Source organism: Neopsephotus bourkii, unplaced genomic scaffold (assembly GCF_033783945.1).
Source record: "Neopsephotus bourkii isolate Nb327-2 ecotype Australia unplaced genomic scaffold, CSIRO-AGI_Nbou_v1 NB_196, whole genome shotgun sequence".
In the NCBI taxonomy this organism is placed as follows: Eukaryota; Metazoa; Chordata; class Aves; order Psittaciformes; family Psittacidae; genus Neopsephotus; species Neopsephotus bourkii.
The window spans coordinates 17368453-17395341 of NW_026900709.1; the positions used below are offsets into that span (position 1 = coordinate 17368453).

General features: G+C 44.8%; 1 protein-coding gene across 14 annotated transcripts in view; it reads right to left on the reverse strand.

Moving 5' to 3' along the window:
• Positions 1 to 26889, reverse strand: part of CAMK2G (calcium/calmodulin dependent protein kinase II gamma) — a 121537-nt gene that overhangs the window by 38584 nt on the left and 56064 nt on the right. For all 14 annotated transcript variants that reach the window (XM_061344204.1, XM_061344208.1, XM_061344206.1 and 11 more), the window contains exons 4-12: positions 15137 to 15191; positions 14474 to 14539; positions 11580 to 11652; positions 8379 to 8481; positions 7306 to 7389; positions 6357 to 6451; positions 3671 to 3793; positions 1289 to 1372; positions 611 to 653 (exon numbers count right to left, since the gene is read on the reverse strand). In XM_061344204.1, coding sequence (XP_061200188.1) covers positions 611 to 653; positions 1289 to 1372; positions 3671 to 3793; positions 6357 to 6451; positions 7306 to 7389; positions 8379 to 8481; positions 11580 to 11652; positions 14474 to 14539; positions 15137 to 15191 — 726 coding nt within the window. The remainder of the gene's footprint in view (positions 1 to 610; positions 654 to 1288; positions 1373 to 3670; positions 3794 to 6356; positions 6452 to 7305; positions 7390 to 8378; positions 8482 to 11579; positions 11653 to 14473; positions 14540 to 15136; positions 15192 to 26889) is intronic.

Here is a 26889-nt window from a genome sequence, read left to right on the forward strand (position 1 = left end):
TCCAGAAAGTACTGATTTGCATGTTGAGATCTGCATTTTCAGTAAGTGCACTACGTAATGCAGTTGGGTGGGAGCCAGACTACCAGTTATTAAGCTTAAAAGGATGAAAACCACTTCTGAGACTCCAAGAAGGAAAATTCTAATAGCTCGGTACTTCAGACCCATTTTTGATGAGTCAAAGTAATACAATACCCAAATAGCTTCTGTCCATATTCTCACCAATATTATTACTTGCTCTGTGCCTTTATCTCAGTCCAAAGGAATCACTGCTTACCTAATACGAGTTCTTGACTCCTGGCTTCAGAGGTGAAAGCTAACAAATACCAGCTAGTATTACCCCAAAATAATCTGGTAACAAAGTACCATGAAAAGTCTGTGGCAGATGACTTCACTTCTGTTTTGTACCTGACTAGAGCACCATGTGCTCCTCCTCAAACAAATTACTTCTTATTTCACACTGGTCACCAGCCAAGGCAAAGCAACCACCATTACACCATGATGAATTGTAAGCATGTTTCCTCCCTTCCTACTCAACCCCAAAATGGCCGTATCTCCCAACTCACCCACACAAAACAAAACCAAGGAAGGGATAGAAACAGGAACAACTTACCTGAAAAATTCCGAGACACAAGCATTGTCGTGAGGATTGCACCCTGTGGGAAAGAGGAAGCAGGGATAACAGATGGTGTCACTCACTTCAGAGAGGGCCTGGGCTGGCCCATGGAGAACAGTGTGTCAGGTATTCCAGTGCTATCCTGGAACGCACTAGTGTACCCAGGATTCCCGCATGTGGCTGTTGGACCTGACAGAACCACTCGAAGTCCTGTCTTTCTAGAGTGGCAGCTAGGAATAGCCTTGGAAATCTAAATAGCATTAAGAGTTATGCTTAGACACACAGTTGTTTCCCAACTTCCATGCAGCAGATAGCTGCTCAATGCACAAGCCACAGGCTTTGCCCCAGCTACAGGCAACTGATACACTCTTACTGAGAGGGAGAGAACTAAAAGGTCCAGGATTTAAGAATTAGTTGCTCTATTTCAACCCTCTTGTATGAAGTAGAAGGGGTGATTATACAGCAGAAGAGGCACTGGAAACTTACAGCTTTGGAGAAAGAAACTACCCAACTCCTCAACAAACTGCTTTAGTACCCTGTACTGGAGGGCCACATAAGATACTTCAGTAATGTTAGTGAACTAATCATAAAAAGAAAAATACTGTTGCTAGGAAGATACCAACCTCAAGTTCAGAGGATTAAAACCAAACTTAAGGCAAACTAACATATACTTACCTTTAGCTTCCTTCTAGCATTGAACTTTCTCAAACATTCCACAGTCTCCTGCCTGTGCATCATTGAAGCGACAGTGGATCGTTGCTGAAAAACAGGAACAGCAAAAGATCAAGAACATACCCTAACCAAATCAGCCATAGGAGTTTGCACCACTTGCACACAACCACGACACGCAAGCTGACATGGCTAAGCCTCCCACCACTGCATGGCTGCAAACCACTATCACTTACAACACTTCATAACTTAACTTCCCAATACAGCAAGACATGTTAAATCAAGGCTGGCTATTACAAGAGTGTGCCCAAAAATCTCTATGGCTGAGGTATAGATGAGAATCAATGTTCCCTGCCTCTCAGGTACACAAATGAACCAAGACAGTAAGACAACAAAATCAAATGAACAAGCTTGTCCATGGGGGACTGAGTTAGAGGCACTACAGAAAAGATCTGGTTTGCATTAGTTATGGCTCTAAGGGGAAATTCCAAGGGGTAAGTGAATACTAGTGAGCGGTAGCCTTCCTGAACATGACAACTCCCTGAATCTAAGTGCTTGACTTGCAGAGGCCTAGGCATCTTTGCATCAGTTTTGCAGAAATAGACTTTAAGTGTGTAAGAGGAAAGATCACATAGCTCTATTGTACCAGAGCAAAAACCTGAGCATATAACCTCTAGCCAGTGATGCACACCTGTCACCACAGCAGATCGGGATCACATCAGCTGCAAAAGAGAACTTCCCAGAAGTGTTGCCAGTCACTGAGAGCACATGAGGAAACCAGAGACTGATGCTGCCTGGCATTTAGAGCACATGAGGAAACCAGAGACTAATGCCAAAGTAGCTGTTGCTGTTGCACAGAGCCACAAGCCTGAATTCCCTTTACAAGGACAGTGGATGAATTACTAACTTGGCAGATTAGTGTGTAACAAACCTTCTCCTTCTCCTGATTGGAAAAACTTCTGCAATACCCAGAAGAACTGTAAACCATGCTCATATTCAGCTAGTTTCATGGGAAATCTCTGATCCTACCATCAAAGCTGGTCACCTGATACAGTACACATGCCAGCAGAGAGGCAGAACATAGCTAGACTGTCCTCTAACAACTTTGGTGGTCGCTGATCATCCAGCTTCCATAGGAGTGACAGTGATGTCCAGTTTTTCAGTGTGGGCTTACACGAGTCAGGACACAAACTTCAGTTCAGTGATGTTAGGGAACTCGGTGTCTCAGATAAACTCAAGATTTCCTACTACATTTACATCAGAGGAGCAATACATCCCCAAATAGAAAAACGCATGTTGCACACACACAGAGACTGCAAATGGAAACAACAGACTAACAGGAGTCAGTTTGGGTGACAGGCTGAAATGGCTGTGAAGTGAAACTGAACTCTGCATAACTCAGAGAAGGGAAGCCTCTCCTGAACTGTTCTATATTATGTTGCCACAGGGAGCAAGCCATTGTAATACATACATCTTTGGTTACAGGCACTGGGACAAAAGTTAAATATACAGGAACTGCTATTGATTACAAGCATGCAAGGAGAAAAAACAGAGAGATGCAAAGCCTCAGGTAGTGTGAAGTTTTGACTTCCAAGGAACTCGCATCACTACAGCAGACACTACACTCCTGTTACACAGATTTTCACGTTAAGTTTAAATTCCTGAGCTGTTGTTCTGGGGTGGAAGTTAAAAACCACCATCATTTCTCAAGAACAAATGGGCAAAGGAACACACTAGGCACATCCTAGAAAGCAGAACTATGCTACGGTATTACAAGAACATCTGGTTAGACTTAGGTGGAACTATTTCATCCTGCAGAGATAGAAGTACACCATTGCTGCCCTCCCTACACCCACTCCCACTTGATTTCTGGGATTTCTTTGCCAACTTTGTAAAAGATGAAAAGTACTTATGTGTGGGGTCTGGCAAGGCAGAAACCACATACACAGAACAGCAACAGCTCTTCTGCAGATCTCAAGTTCACAGCCAGTTAAGCTGCAGCACAGCAGAAATGTTCCAACGTTGCAAAGATGCAATGCCATAAACTGAAGTAGAGATGAAGAACAAAATAATCCTCAGATATCCTGTCTGATACCAAACTCGCTATGACATTTTATGATAATATGGATCAGAAGAGGACATATGGGGAAAACCAGAAACTGTTGACATTCACAAGACTTTTAAAAGAATAAGGATTTTTTTCCCCCTACAGTGGCAGTAAAGTCCCACAGTGTAACAAAGTTGTTGTGTTGAAGGTCAGCCTTGAAAAACAAAATAATCACAATTTGAAATATTTCAAATTTTCTGGGTTCCTCTGCAGCAAAGTCTTCTTGATGCGTCAGTTCAGGGTAAACCACAAGTCAGTCTGTAATAAAGCAAAGCACTTACGCAGACCCATGGGTGTTTGAGAGCCTGGTCAGCTGTGATGCGTTTTGCAGGGTTTATCGTCAGCATCTGGTTGATCAAATTCTTTGCTTCGGGTGTCACAGTGTCCCACTCAGGTGATGGGAACTGAAAGAGGAAGAAGGAACAGATAAAGTGAAGGTGTTTCCTACTAGTACAAGAGATTTTCCTTCCTACACAGCTGAATTCCAGTTTTTGCCCTTTTGATACCAGGGCTAACACATTTGCAAAACACAACTCTGAAAACCCACACTGAACAAAAGGTGTACAGAATCCAGTGAATGAATGGTACCAGACAGCAGGACATACCTGTACCATTCACCAGACACAGACAGGTAGATTATCAGTTTAAAAGCTTTCTAGGAATCACTCAGGCCTTTGAATTTCTTTCACACTCAATAGTCGAAGAAATTAAGTCACAGATCTGTCAGAACATGAGTTCTGACGTGAAAAACACAACCAGTATCTTTTTTACCCCACCTTGCTCTTTCTCCAGCATGCTAAAAAGCTGTAACAGCATATGCAAAATCATAAACACTTAACTACATCAAAACCTTATGAAAGCAAAAACTGCTAACAGAGAACATCCCACCAGGTCACTTTCACCACCACAGAGCGCAATATTCCGGAACAATACCAGTCACTTAGGTGTAACATCCCACCATCAAGCTGTTAGCAAGCAGCTACCATACTAGGAATCATTACTTGGGGAGCAAGAGAGATGCAGTAGTGGATGGGAATAGAGAAGCATGGAAACAAAGAGAAGATTCTCAAGCATTTCAGCTACCCATGAGAGGTAACTGCTCTCTCCTATAATTCCAGTAATGATAAAGATGAATATTTACACCATCCTCCAGATGCTTGCGTGTGGTATAGATGACAGCTGAGATTAAATGGAGTACATCTCACTCCTATGAATCTACTGTACAAACAGAGGTGAACTTGAGAGCACAAAGCTAAATGTGCTGTTGGGATAAAGTCCCCTGTCTTTAAGGGGAGGGGAAAGACTGATCCATCCTGAGAACACTTCCTTACAGTATTATGTTATTCAGAAGAAGTTTATCCCATCTCTTTTCTCCTATGTTTTGTGCTTGCTCAGTTGGGGCATAAAGATACACCACTGCATTTGTTTCACACATCCTGCTGTTTCTGCGTTCTCAGGCATCACCAAGGCATTATACAAATTTGTTCTGCTAACATCGCAAGAGACAACTCAGAAATTATGATACCGAGCTTTCAAGCCAGGACACCTTCCCCTATCCAAACTCTGAAGTATTCACGGTAATGCCTTGCAAAACCCCTACCCAACAGCACAAAGTCCAGTTCACAGTTACCACCACTTCCTCTATGGTCAAGAGAGAACAACAGACCAGTCCGGTACATACTGGCCTGTTGGGGTAAGGACACCAGGGGCAGGTACACAAGTAAAATTTGAGCTGTTTTATACCAGGCAAAACAGAGGAGGAATCTACTGCAACTTGTTCATCATAGGTAAGAACTGAAAAACAACATTTAGATGGGAGGTATCAGGCACTTCACTCCTCATGACTTGCAGAAAGAGTTAGACATTTAACTCCTGAAGTGCTCTGAAAATCCCCATCGATAGAATTAGAGCAAACCCACTTCAAATAGCAAGCAGCACAGAAATGAGAGGGGCAGGAAGACAAGAGAACACGAGTCCATTTAAGGCTATCACTTTCACTCAGATAGCCACTGAGCCAGGACATGGGGTTAGGCAGACCTTTGCTCTCTGCAGTACAGCTGCTCTCATGGACTCAGGCACAGAGGCTGGGAGGCAACTGGGATCCAGCAGAACCCTTGTCTTTTCTTTTTTAATATACACAACAAGACAGCCTACAAAGCAAAGTCCCCAACTTCCTCTTGATATTCATGCCTGCAGGCTTCGAACTAGGATCTCCAGAAGTTCCTTTGCCCCTCCCAAGCCTCTCTTTACATGGAAGAATTTATGTCAAACATTCAAGCTGTAGTACCTAAACCACATTTTACACCACTCTGCTTCCCACTACTAACCTCCTTGCTATTCCTCTCCTTCAAGCACTTTTTACACCTCAGTTTTGCCTTGCTCTGAAAACTGTTCTGTGAACTGGCTTTTTACTAGAGCCTCCAACCCACCAAGCTGATCCCCACCACAAAGCCACCCCTCCAAAAGCCCCTGCCATTCAGTCTTCTCACTGGGCTCCATGCTTTCCACTGCTGGAAAAAATTCCTCTATGGCAATAAGGAGACCAGAGGCCATAATTTAAGCTATTAGTCTACAGAATACTTCCCCATACTTTTAATTAGGCCTTGATAAAGACAGACTCCTTCTTTCCACCTTCCCTATGCTCCCCTGAAATAATTAATATTGCCTACATCTGCAGCACTTTGTGGTAAATGCACTAGAGGACACCATTTCCCATCATCTGCATTTTCAGCTCTGCATCTCCCTAACAATCAGCAACATCTAGGTGCCCACTGCAATGTTTCCACATAGCCTTTCAGAAGCCCCAAAGAGGACTGTATCCCAGGCAGTGAAGACGAGGTGTATGAACATGCCAAACATCGCTCTGCACAGTAGCTTGGGGCCTGCTGCTAAACACCAAGTAAGATAGTGCCATGTTTTGGATGGCTTCTACACCCATGCAGGTACTCAGCAAGAAAGTGCCCTTACGTCATAGGCTCCGGCTTTGATCTGCTGATAGAGTTTGTGCTGATCTTCATCCCAAAAGGGAGGGTACCCCACTAGTAATATGTACAGAATCACTCCTGGGAGGGAGAGACACAGATACACTATGGTTAGGCTAATATGCCAATTATTCCCTCAGCCCCTCTTCCTTCCCTCTTGACAGTTCCCAAGGTAATGACTGCTCTATATCTTCATTTGCCATCATATTTAGTCTTCTGAGGTAGAGAAAGACAGTGCAAGCCTCTCCTCTGCTGAACCTCACCCTGGCACTTCATGTGCCAGGAGCTACAACAAGGTGCATGATGTCCTTCTACCCTCCTGTGGCTAACATGGCTGGTGAGCCACAACTCCTAGCTGCTCTCAGAATAAAATGAAGCCACATTCCCTGGGGCTGCTGGGCAGCAAGTGACTTTTTGGTAAGGACTGTGGTTCTACATGCTTACTGTGCATGATCTTGGGACAAAAATGACACTGCCAAAGCTAACACTCTTGGCCTGCAGAGAATCATTTGCTCCACATCAGGGAACACTGATATCACATACCTTTTAACTTATCAGTCCCAGATACGTTTACACTTAATTTTTTCCTTTAAAAAAAAAAAAGTCATCTCTCTTCAGTATTTCATCTGCTACATACAGTAATAGGAAATTGCTACAGTTATCTGAACAACTGACTCTGCAAAGCATAGACAGGTCCTATCTCTTGAGTCTCAAACATCTGAGAGATGGCCCGAGGAAAGAATTAGGAGCCAGAGTCAAATGAGTTCAGACTCCAGTATTAACTCCATCTACACAAGGTGCTTATCCTCAAGTGTGCCTTCATCTCTCCACCCAAGAAGGAGCACTGCATACCCTCCCAGCAATAGGTTATAAGGAATTGCTCTTCTACATGAAACGGTGTTGTTTAATTGTAAAACACTTTAACAGAATCTTACCACATGCCCATATATCCACTGGTTTTCCATAAGGATCTTTTCTTAAGACTTCGGGGGAGAGGTAGCCTGGAGTGCCAGCAAACCCTGCCAGGAAATGGATGACATGAAGTACTTAACAGTACCCAAGCAGAAGAGATCTTGCCATGTCATAAAATCCACTAGTGGTAACCAACAAATTCCAAAATCCATTTCCCACCCTTCATCTCATATTTGCTAGAGCTACCTCTTAGTAAACCAACAAAAAGGCAGGGAGGGGAAAGGGGAGATCAGATGGGATTGAGTATCTATGCAGTGCAGGAAGAACAGAAAAGAGAGATACCATGTCAACCAGCTGGGCACAAACTCATATGCCAGGCCTCAGATCACTGTTACATATAATGGCTTGGTGTTTGAAAACACAAGACCCATATGGCACACATTTGATTGTGTTCCAAATGGTTAGGGCAGACCAGGAGCAGCAGCCATCTCTCCAGAATCTCTGCAGCATTGTGAAGTCTTGGAGATGATGTTTAGCATGAGAAGGTCTCATTTCTAATTATGTTTTAGCCAAAGCCTTGGGTGACATGGTTTAGTGTGAGGTGTCCATGCCCATGGCGGGGGGGGGGAGGGGTTGGAACTAGATGATCTTAAGGTCCTTTCCAACCCTAACTATTCTATGATTCTAAACAAAGATAAAGCCAGATCCAAATGTGCCTGAGGCAGGCCAGGTTAAATGCGTTTCTGTAAAATGACCAAAAGAATTCAAGATGTGTACACTCCTGAGCAGTAGGAAAGTTCAGATCAGGCTCTAAACTTAGCAGCTGTGTTCATCTCTGACATCAGCATCTACTGTAAACCAAGAATAGAGAAATACACAGACATTTTTTTCTCTCTTTATTTATCGTATTCTTTCCTCTATAGCACCTAGACTCATGCCCAAGGACCCAGAGGCTGAGATGCTTGGAAAGGAAGCAGCAATGCTACATACACACAAACATGCTGGAAGAACTGAGAGAAAGTATTCGGGAAGGGTGCAACTCAACCAGCCATCAGGAAAGGGGGAAGCAAAAGTGGGAAAGGTCAAACAGTCTTACCAAACCAGGCCTGCTGCTCTCCCTGGACTTCTATAGCCAGTCCGAAGTCAGCCAGTTTGACAGCAGCACCCTTACATTTACTTGCCAGTAGTAAATTCTCAGGCTGGGGAGAAGAAAGAGAAAAGGGGGTAAGAAAGAAAGACTGATACCCTTATTAAACACTCCTACCTCAGTATTCACATCACTGAATTCAATCTGCTGACTGAATTTAGGCATGTACTGAAGTTGTTCAGGTGAAGACAGAGCAACACAAACACATGGTCTTAACCTAGAGTGGCAGAAAATTCTGAAGCCTAACATAAACCGCTGTGGGAGCCAGAAACTCTTCTCACCCAGCCCACATATTACATGCTGACACCAGAGGGCACTGGCAGTACGGTTCCTGCAGCCCAGAACTCAGAATTTGTTTCTGCCATCCCTGCAGAGAGTAATTGAGAGGTGGGGGGAAAGGATGCAGTAGATACAATCTGCAGTGATATTTTTCCCCATGAACATTACATGATCCCCAAGGCACTGGAAAAGTAAATATGATGCTAATAATGGCTGCCAAATCCACCACTGTAATGTGGGAAAGCATCATCTAGATAGTGAGTAGCTTTCATTCCTAACAAAAAAAGCCTCAGCCTCAAATTGGAATGAGCAGCAAAGCAGTGAGTATTCTTGTAAGCTGTTTCTTCATGCTACGTATTTACAGCAGCATAAAATACGCTGTCTTGCTACTGCTGCCATCACATATACAACAAGCAAGCGTGCCACTTCCCTGACGTGCCAGGAAAGGAAGACTTGCCCCTCACATGAATCTCACTCTGATCATAATTCTGTTGTGTTCCAGCAAAGGACTTCAGCAGGAGGCTTAACACAATTCCAAAAAAATGGACTGAGTGTCAGCAGCTTCCTCTGAAGCACAAAAGCAGCTAGTTACATGGGATCTTTTGAAACCCCAGGGCCTGTAAGGTGGTGGCTATTACACCTCTGCAGGAAATCCAACTTATAGATAGGCAGGACAAATGTGAGTTCTCATCCTACCAACTTGTAGATAGGCAGGACAAATGTGAGTTCTCATCCTACTCCCCTCTGATAATTTGTGCTATTCATATCGATTTGAGTTTTTTAACAAGCAAGATGGAAAACTGGCAATCCGGAAACAGAAACTTGTCTCAGTTTCACAAATCTGATGAAGGTCTTTTTTGCAGCCTGCTCACCAGTTTCATTCCACGACAATCCTCTATCCCTGTTCTGACTGACAGGAACATGATGCTTTACTCATTCACCTGCCTTAAAGTACTGGGCACATGCCTTGCTTCTGCTTTGAATGAAAGAACAGCCCTGCCCATCACAGTCCTTGCCATGAGCAGCATGGAAGGGAGAGGAACTGAGTCTCAATACATTTGGATGTCACTGGCTTTTCACTGTATGGGAAATGGAAAAGACTGTGTTAATCAAACTACATTGGTGAAAATTCACCACTGTAAACAAATCCCTCAAGTGGAAGACCAACGAAATCTGAAAATCTCTCCCAAGTTCAGATCACACCTGGGCTTGGCTTGACTAAGAAACAGTGAAATTAGAAACTGTGTGCTTCTAAAATACAGCTACATACACCTTAAGGCAAATGGTGCTTATCCATGTGCATGTTTGCCAACATAAGTATGGGTTGTCTCAGGTTCCACATGCTTTTTGGTAAGGATGTGAATGAATTCCCTAATTTCTTGCAATCCCTATGGGCAGTTCAATATTTGAAGGTCTTTAAGAGAACGCCTGCCAAAAGCAGGCTTATGAGAGGGAGGTGCAAAAAACTTCTCTTGAAGCAAGCTCTATAGTTATTACACACTGATCCTGAAGGCCAAGCTTTTGGCAAGGAGCTAAATATTAAATGAAGAACACAGGATCGTTTATTGCTAAAAGGAACGGCTATTCCTCAGGCCTGGATAGCTTCAGTGAATCAGAGCAAATGACAGAAGAAACACATTAACTGCTGTGGGGAGTGTCCAGCAGCTGGTAAGTTCTAAAGAAGTTCACAACTTTCACACAAACAAAACTTGGGAAGCAATTATTATTATACCCAAACATAGGATGTGAAGGAAAACTTAAACCACCTGTACTGGAAAACTCTACTGATACTCATAGAGGCCCAAATTTTGGGCAGTAATGCCTCTTGAAGGCTGCTTTATCAAAATAATATGTCAGGTCTATTCTAAAGCAGCATAGACAGCTTGGATCTTTTCACAGTGCTTCGAATCAGAAGGCCAGAAGTGTTGCATGGGAGTCTGCCAGAAACACTAAGGGTTAACGGCTGCCCACTAGATCTAAACACTGAGAGAACACTGCCATCAAGCTTGCAACATGCCTTTACCTTGCTCTCTGCAATATATTTTTGTACTCTTCCCCTTATGCAATGTATAACAAACCAAAATCAGCAGTGGTAGCACGTGTCATCCTGCATTAACTTAACTGGACCGCTGGTGGCCATCACCATTCCCACTTTAGACAGAGAGGGCTGCAGGGCAGGCAGACCTTCCTGCACAAAACTCTTCATTCTGGAGCCTGCCCAGCTCCCAGTAAAGCTGGCACTACATGGGAAGGGAGTTAAAGCAACTTATACTGCAGAGGTTCTGGGTCTATAAATGCATTATAATGTAGCAAATTCATCCAGTGTTTAAGTGGCCAGCAGTTTTGGGTTTAGATTAAAAGAGCTTCTACTGATGAGAGAAGGAAGAAATGACGTGAAAAGTTCTTGTTGAGCAGCTCTGCCCTAGCCCAATGGCATGTGTTTGGCAACAGCTCAGAACAAAAATATACATGCTCTGTGCAGACAAACTCAACCTGGCAGATTGAACAGAGATTGCCCCAGGTCTCCAGAGATCTCTTCAATGGCAAACTAGAAAGTGTCCTTCATTATAATGAATCCTACCCAAGTTTCTCTGACAGTCTACTGCACTCCAAGGTTCACAACTACTCCATCCTGGAGCTGCCTCAGAGAGGCTGAGAGCTGGCAAGGCTCATGGAGACTGAGAACTTCCTCTGGAGTTCAGCACACCCTCTAGAAAACTTTGAAGGAACAAACTTGTGCTTCAGGAACCCCTGAGCCCTGTTCAAGTGAAAGAGCCCTGCCAGCTGGCAACACAGTATATCCCTGTCTTGCCTCTTCCAATGATCCCCTGGCTGCTCTCCTCAGCCTTCATGGCACAGAGGAAATATTACCTTCAAGTCCCTGTGCACGATATCATGCTGGTGAATGTGATTCACACTCTCCAGTATCTGATGAATACAGTGGCTGAAAAATAAAGGGAAAGACACACAGTTATGCACACACACACATATACTTGGCATTTCATCTCATCCCAGAACTGTTTCCCTAGCTTTTATATTTGTGCCAGGGACAGCTGAAGACCCCAAGCTGAATCCCTTCACCATGTCCACTGGATGACATAGCTCAGTACCATCACAGCTGGACACTCACAGCACTTTCAGCAACAGGATGCTAAACACCCTATCTATAGCAGGGCCACAAAGCCTCCCTCCTACCTCCCATCACTTCCTTCCTTTCCTCCCCATTACACTAAGCATCTCATTTGTCCCTTCAGCCAACAGTAAGCACCCCGCACAGGAGAACTGAGGCACCCAAGTGTCTACAAACAGCAGCCAAAACTGGGTAAGCAAGACCAAATCACTCCAGGAAGCATTCAGCTGGGCTAGTCCCGAGCAAAGAATAAACTTTCAGAGAGCAGCAGCAAATTCAGGATGATGACTCCTGGGTGTCTGCCAGTTTGCAAAGCTTTCAGAGCAGCATCTCAAGCACTTTACATACACAATGCGCACACACACCCGCTTGCTGGGTGCCTTTTAAGTACAGATCCCACTTAAGGGGTTAGTGATCTGAAAAGCAGACTCATTCCCTGTTAAGTGCAGTATGCTGCACTCCCCTCACTCACAGAAAACCCAGTCTCCGCCACTCTCAGTGCTGCAACCACAGGGGCAAAAGCAAGATGTTATTTACACCTGTCACTTAAGGACACTGCCACACACCCATGGGCGAGATTTCTGGTTGAAAACATCTCTTCCACTAAACGTTTGCTCAGCTCCCAAGGTTGAATGTGGAATACAGTAGGCATTCAGACAACTATGGCTGGGCAGCAAGCACCGGGATGTGGGCAACTCGGGTGGGTCTGTGCCCTCACTGCAGGATCAGTCAGCCCCCTCAACCGAACTGGACAAATCTCAGGAGAGCAGATTTGAAATGAGTGAAATATCTGAGGGAAAAGAAACTGGCTACTGGAAAAGATGGGAAGAGGGTGAGGGGAGGAAGGGAAGAGGGTGAGGGGAGGAAGGGAAGACGAGGTGCGGCACTGCGTATTTGCTACCCCCACCCTCCAGAGCTGGCAGTACAATTCTCAGGGTCGGAGTCCATGAATATCTGCCCGCTCCCAAAACAAAAATGTATAATTAGAACAGAGTCGAGTCTGAGCGAGGGAGATTTTCTGGCCAAAAATGGCAAAAGTGTGAGGTGTCCCAGGCGAGCCAAGCGCAGTGGATTGGCACGGACCTCACTCCCTCGCTCTCCCAGCCTGCTCTGGAATTCAGCTCAGCGTGGAGAGAGAAAGGGAGGAGTTCCACCCTGTCATCTTGTGGGCACTGTGAGACCTGGCCAGCTGACAGTCAGAGGGCTGAGCACCGTGAGGAAGCCTTGCAGAGAAACAGACTGTTTTCCTCTTCCCCTAACCCTGCCATAATTTTCCTGAGCAGTGCTGGTCACTGCCAGCTCTTGACCACTTCAGGGAACAGGCACTGGCCAGAGGGACAGGATGAAGGATGATGACTGATAACCTCATAACTTTCCAACTTCAAGACAAAACGTCTTGAATGACTGCATATCTGTCTGAGATGCTGTGCCTATAACATCTGTGCAGCCCACTGAACACATCTACAGGGCTCTCAGACCTCTCTGCCAGGAGCTCATCAGAGATTACGAGCCCACTGGCTTTCCCCATCAGCAGACAGCTCACAATGGAGTGCATGGTGCAATGCCTCACTTAAAAGCATCATGCAATGCCTAGAAGACAGAGGTTGTAAGCATACAAGAGGGAAAGCAAATAAGCGCCCACAGATTCCTCTTGACTATCAGGTCATGCTCTGTCTTTCCTCACAGTCTGATCTTCTTCACAGTACTGCCTACCAAGGTTACCCTGCAGCAGCACCCACTGCTCCCTTCTTACCCCTCTCCTCTCACAGCTTTCCTGATTCCTGTTCCAGCAAAAGTTAGGATTAGATAAGAACATGGCTGCGGAATAAGATGAGGTGAAATGTCACCATCATGCCACTCCCAGACCCTGCTAGAGCAGAACAAGAGCTGCTTAATCCCAGCTTTGATTCCAAACACTGCACATTCAGCAAACGAACAGGTCAGAGAATACTGTCCTCTACTGCTATACAAAACACTGACCCAGCATAAACAGCAAAGGGACAAGAACAAGCCACTTCAGGAAGCTCACACATGGGAGAGGGGGGGCACACTCCAAAAAAGAAGGGCATAACTCTAAATCTTTTTAATATTAAAACATGAAGGCTGCTCTGACATTGTGCCTTTTCTCATTGTGCCACCCACCTCATGGAGAGGACTTCCACAGAAACACAGCTTTGAAAGCCCGCTCTCCCCACTGCCCTGTAGACCATTATCTAGACATGGGCAGACTGAATGGGTCTGCACATCAGCAATGGCACATCACTAGAACCCTACACCAGAGGACAAGCAGATAGTGCTCTCACAGCCACAGGCCAACTTGCTCACTAGGGACACACTGTCACCAACCACCAGAAAGATGAGGCAGACAAAGCTGCTACCAATGGGTCTCCCAGCAAAGAGCACAGCATCTGCAAGTGGCAAAGACGGCAGTGCTGTGCAAGCAACAAGGGCTAGAGCTGTGGTGAGTTAGGCTGACCGGTGACAATAGTTTACACTGATAGCAGAAAGAGGAATATTTTCCAGACAGGGAGCAAGAGTGTCAGAACAAAGCCATGCACAGAACAGGAGTCAGGAAACTCATCCCACTTGCCAACGCATGTGGCACATACACAGAGGGGCCTGTAAACAGTCTTACCTGGCATCTGCTTCACTGTAGTATTCTCTGGCAACAATATCCTCAAAGAGCTCCCCACCTGTAACCCTGGAGTGCAAAACAACAAGGCAGGTTACAGAGCCTGTGCATGTCTAGCTTAAGGCTGCACAGGGCATATGCAGCCATCTGTCTGGGCTCTTTCCAGCAGCCTATGGGGGAACCTGCAGCACAGAAAGCCGGGGCAGAGCTCCACCAGCACAGCACCACCACTGATATATCCATACGACTGACCACTTGGACTGCCACTTCACCAGCAGTGTACAGGACACTGTTGACACACTGTACACAAAATGCCCGTGTGCCTCTACAGGGCTTAGTATATGCTAAGCTTGGGTGGGCTAAGCTTGTGTGGAACAATCCTCATCAGCCCCCTCCAGACTGCCTCAGAGACAAGAGTCAAGCAGCCTCCCTATATAGGATAGCCATCCTTCGCCATCCCACACCTACACCTGCTGCTAGAAGCCTTTCTGGTCCATCCCCTACCACACAGTATATGGATTTCTGTCAAATAGGCCAGAGGTATCTACAGGCCTCTAAAGAGGAAGGGAGAATTATACTAATGCAGGTGCTTTTATTCCACTCCTAGTCAAGCATCCACGTGCCTGTATCACTGGTGAAGCATCAAAGCCAAAGACAGACACTTACAGATCAAAGACGAGGTAATGGAAACCTTCTTCTGAAATACTGTCATGGAGCCGCACTGCAAAAATATAATCAAGAAATGGAGGTTTACAGAGCATGTAGCAAATATGACACTTCACAAATCAAACCCATGCACACAGCCAAGTTCTCCCTCAACCCAATCAGTCTATTAATTCCCCATGCCCTTCACTTTGCGTGCTCCTTCTATTATCTCGAAGGAACAGATGGGTGTCCTTCACATACACCCACCCCTCCCAAGCGTCAAAACAAACTCTAAATATCTGTGACCTCCTGTTCATTCTCCTTCCCTAACACTTCAGTTCCCTTCTTTCACATCTGCCTACTCTTTCCTCCATGCTCCTGTTTTGCCATTTCTCCCCACCCATTCTTATTTCCCAAAACAAACCATTTTCAGAATTTCCAAACAATTCCTCACCCCCAAAAGACTTCCAGCCTCATCCACATGTCAGTGCCACTGATGTCCCTTCTGCCTTTCATCTGCAAAGCTCCATGAAGTTCCCTCCTTTTCTTTCCTTTTCCTCACTTCATTCTGACTTACGCTCCAAATCCTTACACAAAATCCAGAGCCGGTTCCTCGTCTCAATTTATTTCTGATCTGTTTGTTACAGACATTCCCCTTCTCAAAATTTCATTCTCCTTCAGCTTCCTTACCTATCCTCTCCCTGAGTTCTGTTCCTATTGCCTAAATTAACCTTCATCTTTTCCATTTCCTTGTCTGCTTTAACCTGCAGGAATGGGGTTGCCTCCATGATGGGCCACTGTCCCCTGGTATTGTGAGGTCTTCAGGGCTCTGTCCTGCTTTCCCCACATTACACGCTGGCAATAACTACTGTATCTAAGCAGCCAGAAGAGTCCCATTTCATCCTGTCTGAATCAAAATCTCAATTTATTTGATGCTTATTGGACACCTAGGCACTAATTGTAACCTGGGAACAAAGTGCTTAATTTCATATTGCAACCTACCCTGCTCTTTGCTTCCTCCCCTGCTGGAAAACATCACTACTTTCCCTGCCAGAGTTGCAAGCTAGCAATCCTGTTTGCTTCGATGCCTCAACCTTCACACCCTGACCAGGACTTGTTGTCTTCACATGACCATCTACAGTGTTCCCTGTTGATTCACCCAACTGAAGCACTTAGCTGAGAGTAGGCTGTGTCTCAGTCACTGTAACACCTTTTAATCGAGTATTGACCAAAGTAATGTTACTGTTCTCACCCCTACAAGAAAACTCTTGTTATCCTGCTTTGTCACTTGAATGGTACCTTTGCCTCTCTTCCCTGTCTTCCTTTTTCTGCCACATAAAATACAGGTGACCCGTCTTGACTTTTCTCAACATAATGATTTTCTCTCTGCCACTATTAAGAGGTCAGTTTGCACCTCTTACTGGTGCATGACATCAGCTATCATCACTGTCTTGGGAATGTTTCAAACAAGCACTTGGCACATGCTCCTACCTCATATGGAACAGCTTCTGCAAATGTTCTTAATGCTCACCCCTCTTCTTGCAACTCTCCTTTGCTAAGGCACCCTCCCACATGCACACAAACACACACAAAGTCAAAATTGAGAGTAGCACAGATGTGCAGAGTCCACTGCCAGTACCTTTCCTAAAAGGATTTTGTTCTTTCCTTATTCTTTCTGCCTATGCTTTCCTGTATTTTCCCTGCCTTTACCTACAAGCTATCTGACCTGGCCCCTTGACCAATTTCCTTTCATAGCATTTCTACTGCATCTAACCACAGGGGTCTGGGAGGAGCACTTCACCCAGAGTAATGCCACAAGCAAGCAAGTACAGTTAGAGTACCAGTACCACAGGTGTTTCAGATGCAACATGCTGTTCCTACAGCATGAAAACAGACACATCACCTTTACGAACTGTGTTCCTCAAATCATTCCCTGCAGTAAAGATCTTCTTCCAAGTAAGCTGTTTTAGTTGGCTTTATAATAACTTCATTGTAATACACTTTTGTGTTTACAGAAAAGTTGCGTCCTGAACAGCTGGCAGAAACCAACAAAGGCAGCATTACAGAAATGCAAGTGAGAAAGGTATTTTCTAGGAGAAAGATTTCCATTCAAGACTGGAAACAAGATGGGAAATGGCTGAAACAGACACATGGATTCCCAGGGAAGGGCAGTTTTCACTCCAGTGCCCAAGACTATTTGAGGTGAATGCAGGAGACCAGCACATGAACAAGAGCTGAGGCCCAGGACACAGGCAAAAGTCTGTGAAGAGCACTTATGAAGAGGGAACAGATGGAGAAACTTCAAGGAAAACTGAATGTGTTAAGATAATGTGTGGTGACGCTCAGTGTGCACAAGAGAGCATTCTCCTTCCTCTGGCACCTGAAAGGTCATCAAAACGCTGCAAGAAATCAAGCAGAGAGGAGAGCAGTATGAGTGAAATCATGACAGAGGAGCACAGCTGCCAGCAGGGTGACAGCAGTGGCCATGAAAAGGGAACAGCAAACATGTCTGCAGGTAGAAGTGAGAAATAGTGAACGATAAACTTTGATGTAAAGATGCAGGCAGCGAATTATGTCAGAAAATAAAACAAATAAGCTGATTGGTGCTATTTCTTTGTCCTGAGGAGAGCAGTTTTGACAGATACATTAAGAAAAGGGAAGGAAGTCACAATTCAGCTGGCAGAGGCAGCAGAAAGAGCCTTCAAGGACAGTAAAACATTGTTTGCATCCTTAGGTGAGGAACAGTGACAGGAGGACAGAGGCAGTCCGTAAATACTGACGCTGTACATCACCCTAGGGCTGCACAGCAAAAGAAGGCCTTGGAGGCAGGACGCAGGTCAGTAACTTAACAAGGGAGCTGCCTTCTTGCTATGGCCCAGAGCGATGCTGGAACAAAATCTGCACAGGATTTAATCTGCTGAGGTAACAAAGCTCAAGGAGTACATGGTGCTGCAGCAAACTCCAGAAAAGCTATAGGAAAGATGACAGCAACCCTCCCATGAGAATACCTAGTAACAGCTGAAAACATTAGGCTTAAAGTACAGGGCAGCAATGAGAGGAGTTGACCTGCTGGAAAGCAGTTTTGTGGAAAAGGACCTAGGAGTCCTGGTGGACAAGTTAACCAAGAGCCACTATGTGCCTTGTGGCCAAAAGGTCAACTGTATCCTGGGCTGCATTAGGAAGTGTGACCAGCAAGTCAACAGAGGTGATTCTCCCCTTCTCACCCTGCCCTAGTGAGGCTACATCTGGAATACTGTGTCCAGTTCTGGGCTCACCATTTTGAGAAAGACAAGGAGCTACTGCAGAGGGTCCAGTGGAGGGCTATGAAGATGATTAGGGGACTGGAGCATCACTCATGAGCAAAAGGCTGAGAGCTGGGCCTGTTTAGCCTGAAGAAGAGATGACTGAGAGAGGATCTTCATGCATACAAATGTCAGACGGGTGAGTATTGAGAGGATGCTGCCCAGTGACAGGATAAGGCACAATGGGCACAAACTGAAACACAGGAAGTTCCATCTGAATACAAGTAAAAACTACTTTGAGAGTCACAGCGCCCTGGAACAGGGCTGCCCAGAGAGGTTGTGGAGTCTCCTCTAGACATATTCAAAACCTGCCTGGACGCAACCCTGTGCAACCTGCTCTAGGTTAATCTGCTTTAGCCAGGGGGTTAGACTAGATGATCTCCAGAGGTCACTTCCAGCCCCAACCATTCTGTGATTCTGATCTCCATTACTACCACAAGTTCAGGTTCACCCAGGCAGTTGAGTAGAGTCCACACAGGCTGCTCATACCTGTGTAACCTGTTGATAGGAGAGGGTGAGAAATACAGTAATTTGTAGATGCTGGAGAGTAAAGGATTCCCCAGAACTGACTACCCATGATAAGAAAAATGGAGAATTACAAGTATTCATCCAGTTAACCTTTTCTTCAAAAATATTACTGAACCCTTTTTCTTTCTGGCTCTTGTCAGGGGAGCAGTGACATCTATGCCTAGCTGCAGGCTAGACAAATACACACATCACAAGAAGTGATAAGAAGAGTTTCAAGTCACAGCAACAGGGAAGTTGCTCAACAGCAACACCGGGTCTTCCAAAAGACGATCAAACTACAAAAGAGCCCAGCACTTGCCAAGGAACCTGATCTCTGTTCACCAGAAGATGAAGTAGATTGCTTCTAGTAACTGATTCTGTCACCCAGAAGCAGCAGTTCAAACCATATTTCTTCCTAGACAAACACTCTTAACACAGGGATTCTTACAGATAGGGGAAATCAGTCCCTGCCAACACCACACACAGCCAGGGTCACCTGATGACTGCTCCCACGTCAAAGGTCTCTGATGGATGAAAGAGCATGTACTACAACGGTTAGCAAGAACAGTCAAGGAGAGGGGAGTAAGAAAGAAAACAGGAGCAAGTCAGACAAATCGGTTACAGGATGCAGTGAAAGACTTTACCCAAGGTTTTAAAGCACAGAACACTCCCATCCACACAAAGAATGGAGAGCTTGTAGAGCTCACAAGCACATCTGATTTCTACGACTGTCAAGTCTTTCAGATAACTTCAGAAATAAGTAAAACCCCACAGCAGTAGTCAGCAATGCCAGAACAAATGCTATCCAAAGGAGCAGAATCATTACAGACTGTTAGGTAGAAATATCATCTGCACCAGTACCAGCTGGTTGGTCAGCAGAAAGCGTGCCTCACCACTTGCCTGACTTTCGTCATATACAGTCCTGAATCTGGTACTGTAGTGGTACTCCACCAAGTGTAATGAGAGACCGCTACCTAAATCTGTCCCTCCAATTTTAAATGCACACACCTGTAACCCTGCACTGTTAAAGAGCTGCAATGCATCACTACACACAAGGCACAACCTAGCTAAATGCCTTAAGCATCCTTTTCTTCCCTCAGTCTCCTCTCCAGCCTCATCCCATGTAAACTCAGCTGCACAGGAAGCATCTCCAAAAAGCTGGTCTTCTGTTAAAATAACTAACAACATTAAAAAACAGAGAGACCAAATCACCCCCTTTCCCCAAAACCTCAGACCTTCAACCCCACCTGATGCAAGCTACACATCTGTCCTGTGTGGGTGTTTAAGTCGGGCCTGAGGCCCTGATGCAACCCAGAGCATTTGCACAAAGCCAGATATCACAGTGAGCGGCTCAAGGGGACATGCTGCGGTTACTGAACCTAACAGCAGCTGGGTACCAGGAGTTCAAGTGCTTTCTAAGAACATCTGCTGTGACTATTACTGTTCTCTGCCTGCTGTCTTCAGAGTCTTGCTGGAAATCTTGCCTCAAGAACAAAACTTCAAACTGATACTTCAAAGTGGTTCAAAATTCTCATGCGTGTACAGTTTTTATTGTAGAAAAAAAAAAAAGAAGTACTAATAAGCCATGGTATTAACTACAGAAAATGAAGTATTTTAGTGAGAAACAGCAATACAGTAAGTAAGCCACATGGTTTCCATTCCCAGCCTGAAGAAAGTGACCCTGTACAGGCAGCCGCAGTTCCCCGATGCTGTGCGAGTGTGATACTAAGCAAGTAAACACAAGGGGAAAATCGCCCTCACACAAATTGTAGCAGCCTAACAACCAATGTAAATTGCTGCTGAGTCACGCAAACCAAGTCTCTGTGAATGCAAAAGTTGAAGTGAATCATGAAGAAATCTGCAAAGAGCTTTCATTTCTTACAAAAGTCTACCTGAACTACAGGAACATAAAAGGACATTGAAAAGGAACAGGCGCCTCACTGTTAAAAGGTCACATGTAAAAGGCCCAGGACGAACATTCTCCTATACCCCACATCCACAGCAAACAGAGGAGCAGGGCTGAGTGGGGGATCAGCCTATAGTTGGAGAGGTAGGCTCTTGTACCACAGGGCCGTTTCTGGCAACCTGCTGCAAAGTAAATCTCAGCAAGCAAAGTACTTATCCAAGTCCCAACAAAAGGCAAATACACAAACAGAAGAGTAATTTAATGGGCCAATTTCCAGTATCTTCACTTTGCAATTACTCATCTCTGCTAAGGAAATGGTAAAATAGGCTCCTACATACCACTGGTCTTTGCTCGTCCTTAGGGACAGTGCTCAAGCTATAGAGTAGGATAATCTTGTCTGCTAAATCTAAGTCCACTGGTGTTGCTAGTGTAAAGCACGTGGATATTATGGGAATGTAAAGGACACTATCAGCCAACTGCCTGGGCACCAGCACACACTGTGTGCTGTGATTATATAATATTTGGGACCCTCAAGTAGCTCATGCTGCAGTACCTTCAGCAGAGCTAATACATGACAACAGGGATTTCTGGTTGTCTCCTAGATGGTGGTAATTGCAACATAGGACTTCTTGCACACAACCTTAGTAGTGCAAACTGAAAAGTGCTCTGGGATCTTCTGGCCTGAACAACGCTATTTAAAGGCCAGCCACTCATTAGAAACAGCCACAGCTTCACTTCTCAGCAGTTTCTAATCAGACATTTGCCTATATCATGGAGAAACAGAAGAGGTGAGAGATACCACAAGGGGCATATTTCAAGAGGCTGTGCATGCCAGAAGCATCAGAATAAAACTGGGGGCTAAAACCTGCCTGATGCCCTCTTCCACAGATACCCTCCAGCGTACCAGGAGATGCTGACACTACAGACACACATACCCACGGCCCAACAGACTGCGCACCGAGCACCATCATCTGTGGCAGCACAAGTGACAAGTCAACTGACGCAGATGGCTACCACCCACTCCCTGCTCTCCCAGCTGCTTGCCAGCCTGAGCAGCCAGGATGGGAATTGTCCCACACCTCCGAGCCTGGCTGTGTGCCAGGATGCTTCCTGAATGGATCGCATCACTCAGGAGGCCTGTCCCGCAAGGAGCCACCACCAACCTGCAACTGCCTGTGAGCTGGGTGCTCAGCTCCCACCCCAGCTGTTCCTCTAATTACATTAAACACACAGAATTCAGCTGCAGCTGCTCAGGCTGCTTCCAAAAGGACTCTCCTTTTAATTAAAAAGTTGCTATTAAAAAGCATGAAATTGTGTAATGCAAATAATCCTCTAGAAATCATCTGTCCCAGCAGCTAATGACCAGCTTTGTTAAAGCAGTAACTAAAAGCAGCAGGACAGTTAGCTAACAGGACATAGCATGCTGCTATTAACCAGTCCCTTAGGACTGTGGACTCTTTCCCTCTTCTCCTTCCAAATCTGACAGAGAGGTTACAGTATGCTGGGTATGTACCAGCTCGCTGTGAACTCCCCGAGCCCACAGCATTTCACACCAATTACAGTTTTGAAGCTTCGGAAAATGGAAGAGAAGGGCTTGTGAACACTCTGGTCCAGTTCAGGCAGAACCAAGATGCTGCAGGCTCTGCGAAACCAGACAAGAACAGTCCAAAGTGAGTATGAAAAGGCATATACAACCACAGAGGTGGGTAGGTCTTTTCTTCCCCCTCACCATGGTCTCACTGTAAGCTTTTTAACACTCCAGCCCTAAAAAATTAGGTTGAACAGTGCCTTTTCTACCATGCATAATGCCAAGTTGAGGAACATTCCCTTATGCACAGAAATTCACGGCCTAGAAAGAAGTTACAGGGAGAACAGTATGTGTCCTGTTAAGAAACTAGTCCTGCAGAGGTAAAAAGCAAAAGTAGAAAAAGAAAACAAAGTCATTTCAAAAACCATTTCAGCGCCAACTAAATGTTATTTTTTCCTTTGATTTTGCAATGTCTGTATCGAAAGGCTGAAGTTCAGCACAAGATACATAACATTTAGCATGCCCTACTTAAACATTACATGAGCCAAAACCAGTGCATTAGCAGGAATATTTCCTACTCGCCTGATAACAGTGCAATCACGACCATCCAGAATTGTTATTAATAATTTCCGATTATCCACCTACCAGATAAGCAAAGTGCTTCTGATAGCCACTAGTATTGTATGAGAGCTTTTCTTATAAACCCCTCAAATAATAACAAGCCAACTTTATCGGTATCACAGAGAAAATACACAGAGAACACCCAGTTCATTAGAATTAACAAAGATAGAGGCCATGACAGATTTTAGGTCTCATACAGGATCTGCAACTGCAGTACACACATCCCTGCCATCAGGGACAGCCTCTGGTGCTGCAAAGCAGTGTATGCCCATGCATCCCCCCCCAGCCTTGCTGTATTAACTTGTTTCTCACCTTCCCCATGACAGTCATGGAACCTTGCCACAGAGACAAGCTCTGCTCAAAAGGCAAGTTGCTGCTTGCACAGTTTCACCAGAGTGCAGCCATCCCTCTGTTCTGTTTGGTGCTCAGGCAGGGGGAACCCCAAAGGAGGCTCTTTCAGTTTCCACAATGCTATTCCTAAGGCAGGGGGATATGCAGTGGGGGAATCCTCCTCCAGCACTTGCAGTACCTGTGAGTGGGATGCGTCTGGCCATCATCCCACTATTTTTTTTTTAAAGGATTGCTTGCATACAGATAAATCTCACAGCTAAATATATGAATAATGGAATATTAATACCTCCTTAGTACAGACCACAGACAGAATAAATTCATCCTCTGGCAAGGAAGAAAAATACAATTGTCACTCAGTTCCCAAACTGGGAGGGATTATGGGGAAACACTTTCCTTAAAACTACGGGAAAAGGTATAGGAATAGGTGGCAGAAAAGGGAGAAAAGAAGAGGTATATAAACAATAGTTAGTGAAAGAAGTAACTGGCAGAATCAGAATGGGAACTAAAAAGCTGGGCTGCCTGGTGTTTTGGGGAGCCTCCTCTCAGCCAGAAACACATGGGCACTCGCCTAAATCCCTAATAGTGCAGGGATTGTAAAGAATAAATGGGAACTTGCAGCTCGAAGGCTCAGACTCTCCCAGAGGGATGCACTCTAGCTGATGTTCTTTTTGCGTGCTTTGGGGTTTTTTCCCCTATTGTTTTTTGGGGGGGTTGTCTAGTTTGGAATTCTTTTTTTTTTTTTTTTTTTGTGGGGAGGGGGCTAGGGTGGGGAATAAGGGGTGTAAGCAAGAAGAGAGTGGGTTAAAGACATAAGGCCAAGAACATCATTGTTTGACCTCAGGAAGCACAGCAACTTGCTGTCCTCACAGACAGCCCCATGACACTTCCAAGAAAAAGCTGCTCAGTAACTCAGAAAGCTGCGAAACACAACTCTTGCTACAAGGTCTCTTCTCCCCCCATTTCCCCTTCCCCAAGCCAACTCCTCTCAACACCAGTTTTACCCAAGAAAAGGCGCATTCCCCCAGCAGAAATTGCAGGGCAGCAGCTTTAAACAGCAGGCCAGGCAGGGGAACATCCTACTTGCAAACCATGGAGTTTACATAGGGCAGCAAGCAGTGGCCAAACCACTGGAGAATCCCCAGCATTTTAACTATTCTTTGCACATAAGATCCTTTCTGTCCCAATTGCAAAGGCAGTCTGGATGTCTGCAGCCAAATGAAAACAAGGAAATCTGCTGTTTACAGCAAAACACAGCCTACTCTTTTTTCTTGTTCACTAAGGAAGCAATTCACATCTCTTGTTAAGGAAAAGGTGATAGGAAAACATTCCAAGTTGGCAGCAGGGGGCAAAAAGTGAGGGCCTGCTTATCAAGTGTAGTATCTGAAAATAAGGAATGAGAGAACCTTAAGTTGTAGCTGATACCACTAAGACAACAAATCCAGTATTAGGTCTGCAGACATGATCAATGCACCCAACTTCCCACCCAGGTTAGTTATGTGGGATTCTCCAGCTGGGTTGCCCACAGAAGCACAGCATCCTTCTTGGTCCTTGCAGGACCAAGGGCCTTGTATGTAAGGGCATACAAACTGGAGACCTTTTTTTTATACACAAAACATCAGAATCACACCCACCAGACAGAGGTATCAGGAAGACACACCACTTGTTAAAGGAAATAGAACTGAACTGGGTCAAAAGAAACTCTTCTACATCACAGGAGATTTCTATGTATTTTCTCCCCATTTTAGATATGTGGTTTATGCTGAGAGAAGTCAGCATAACAAATAGAAGTTAAAATGAAAGAATTCAGGTGCAAGTATATTTTGGAGAACAAGTCTGAAGCAGGAAAACCTGAAAAAGCAGTAATTCCAAGAGATGCTGAGGACAGCATTTCACTACTGCTATAAATTCCCTCAAAGAAATTAACTCTGAAGCAGTTCAGCAAAGAATATGAAGGCAGAAAGAAAAATAATTTGGCTCTGGCTCTTTGGCCACTACCAGCCTCTCTTAAAATATGTATTTTTATTATTCTAGACGTAAGTGCAGGCAGTTTTTCACGGCAACAGCTGCCATGAGCTGGGACGCAATAACCAACCAGAATTGCTCGGTTTCAACTATGAACAAAATATATTGAAGAACTACTTCTCCATAGTTGGATTAAAAAGATCTAAGAACGTACAGATCGTCTGATGACAGATCCAAAGAGGAGGCACTCCAGTGTAACAAAGAAAATTTAGGAGAACACCTAACACCACAGTGGCCAAAATCTATGCAAAGAGCAGACTTCATGGTGCACTGAACAAGCCCCAGTCCTACTCTTGCAGGAAAACACAGGAATGCTAGAGAACAGTTTTCAAAACCATGAATGAAGACTGTTATTGAATTTTGCATCATTATTGCTTTGGGAGTCTTAGGACAGGGAAGGGCATGTTCAGCACTGTGCCAAACTTCACATCTGCACTGAACAGGACTGTACTGCGATTCCCAGCTATGTCACTGCTCTTGACTGGTAGCAGGAAGCACAGGAAAAAAAATGAATTCCCCACAAGAGAATTCCTATGTAGTGAATGAATTGCAGGACTTAAAAAATCAAATACATAGACTGACTGAAATTAAATTTACAACTTAGCAGAAGATCAAAAGACTTGTTCCAGTAAGCAAGAGTCGATATTCAACACATTTAAATTTAGCTCTACAACAAACAGAAGGTGAAGTCAGCCATTGCACAAGCTTCAGCAGCACAATCAGGAAAGTGTCTGCAAAGGGTCAGGGCTGTAAGTGTGCTTATAGAAACCCACCCTTTCCAGCAGGAACCAAGAGAAAAGACAGCCAAATCATTCTCTTCTACGTGCTCCCAAATGCATCCATGTCAAATGCCCACGAGATTTACAGATAAGTGAATCACTAGAACAGTAAGTTGTTCAAGAAGTGGAATTCCCCACAGAGCCATGACTCTTGCCAACTTCTACAGGCATTTTATCTGCTTACAGACAATGGGGTTTTAATGATGTTGCCTTCTGCCTCTCTTTAACACTCCCATATCCTCAGTAATGGGTACATCTCCTAGAGTGAACAAATCACTGATTGATCTCTGTCCAATTCTGCTGTATTTGGTCAGCCTGGCTGGCAAATGGTTCCTCTGGACCAGAATGAAAAATAACTCTTAAGAGCTATCAGGAGGAAAAAAAGCCAAGTTGAAAGTTATGGAAAGAAGTCCTTCCGCTACTGAACTGAAGCCTGAGGTGACCAGCTAAAATGGCACATTCAAATGAGTGGTTTGCAGTGAGAAAATGGTATGTACCATGAGCCAGGACTAGGTGCCTCAAGTCAACTTTCTTCTATCCAAAAGCAGACAAAAAATCCCAACCCAACAACCTTACTCCACTGTAAGGAGGAGGATTACATGGTAAATCACAGGATTACTCCACTATGATTACCTTGGCCTTAATGTGCATCCAAAGACAAACAAAACACCCAGTTACAGAGCAATAGCCTGTAATTAGGGCTGAGATTTGATGAAGGCATGTTAGAATAACTCGGAAAGCAGTAATTTCACAAAGCA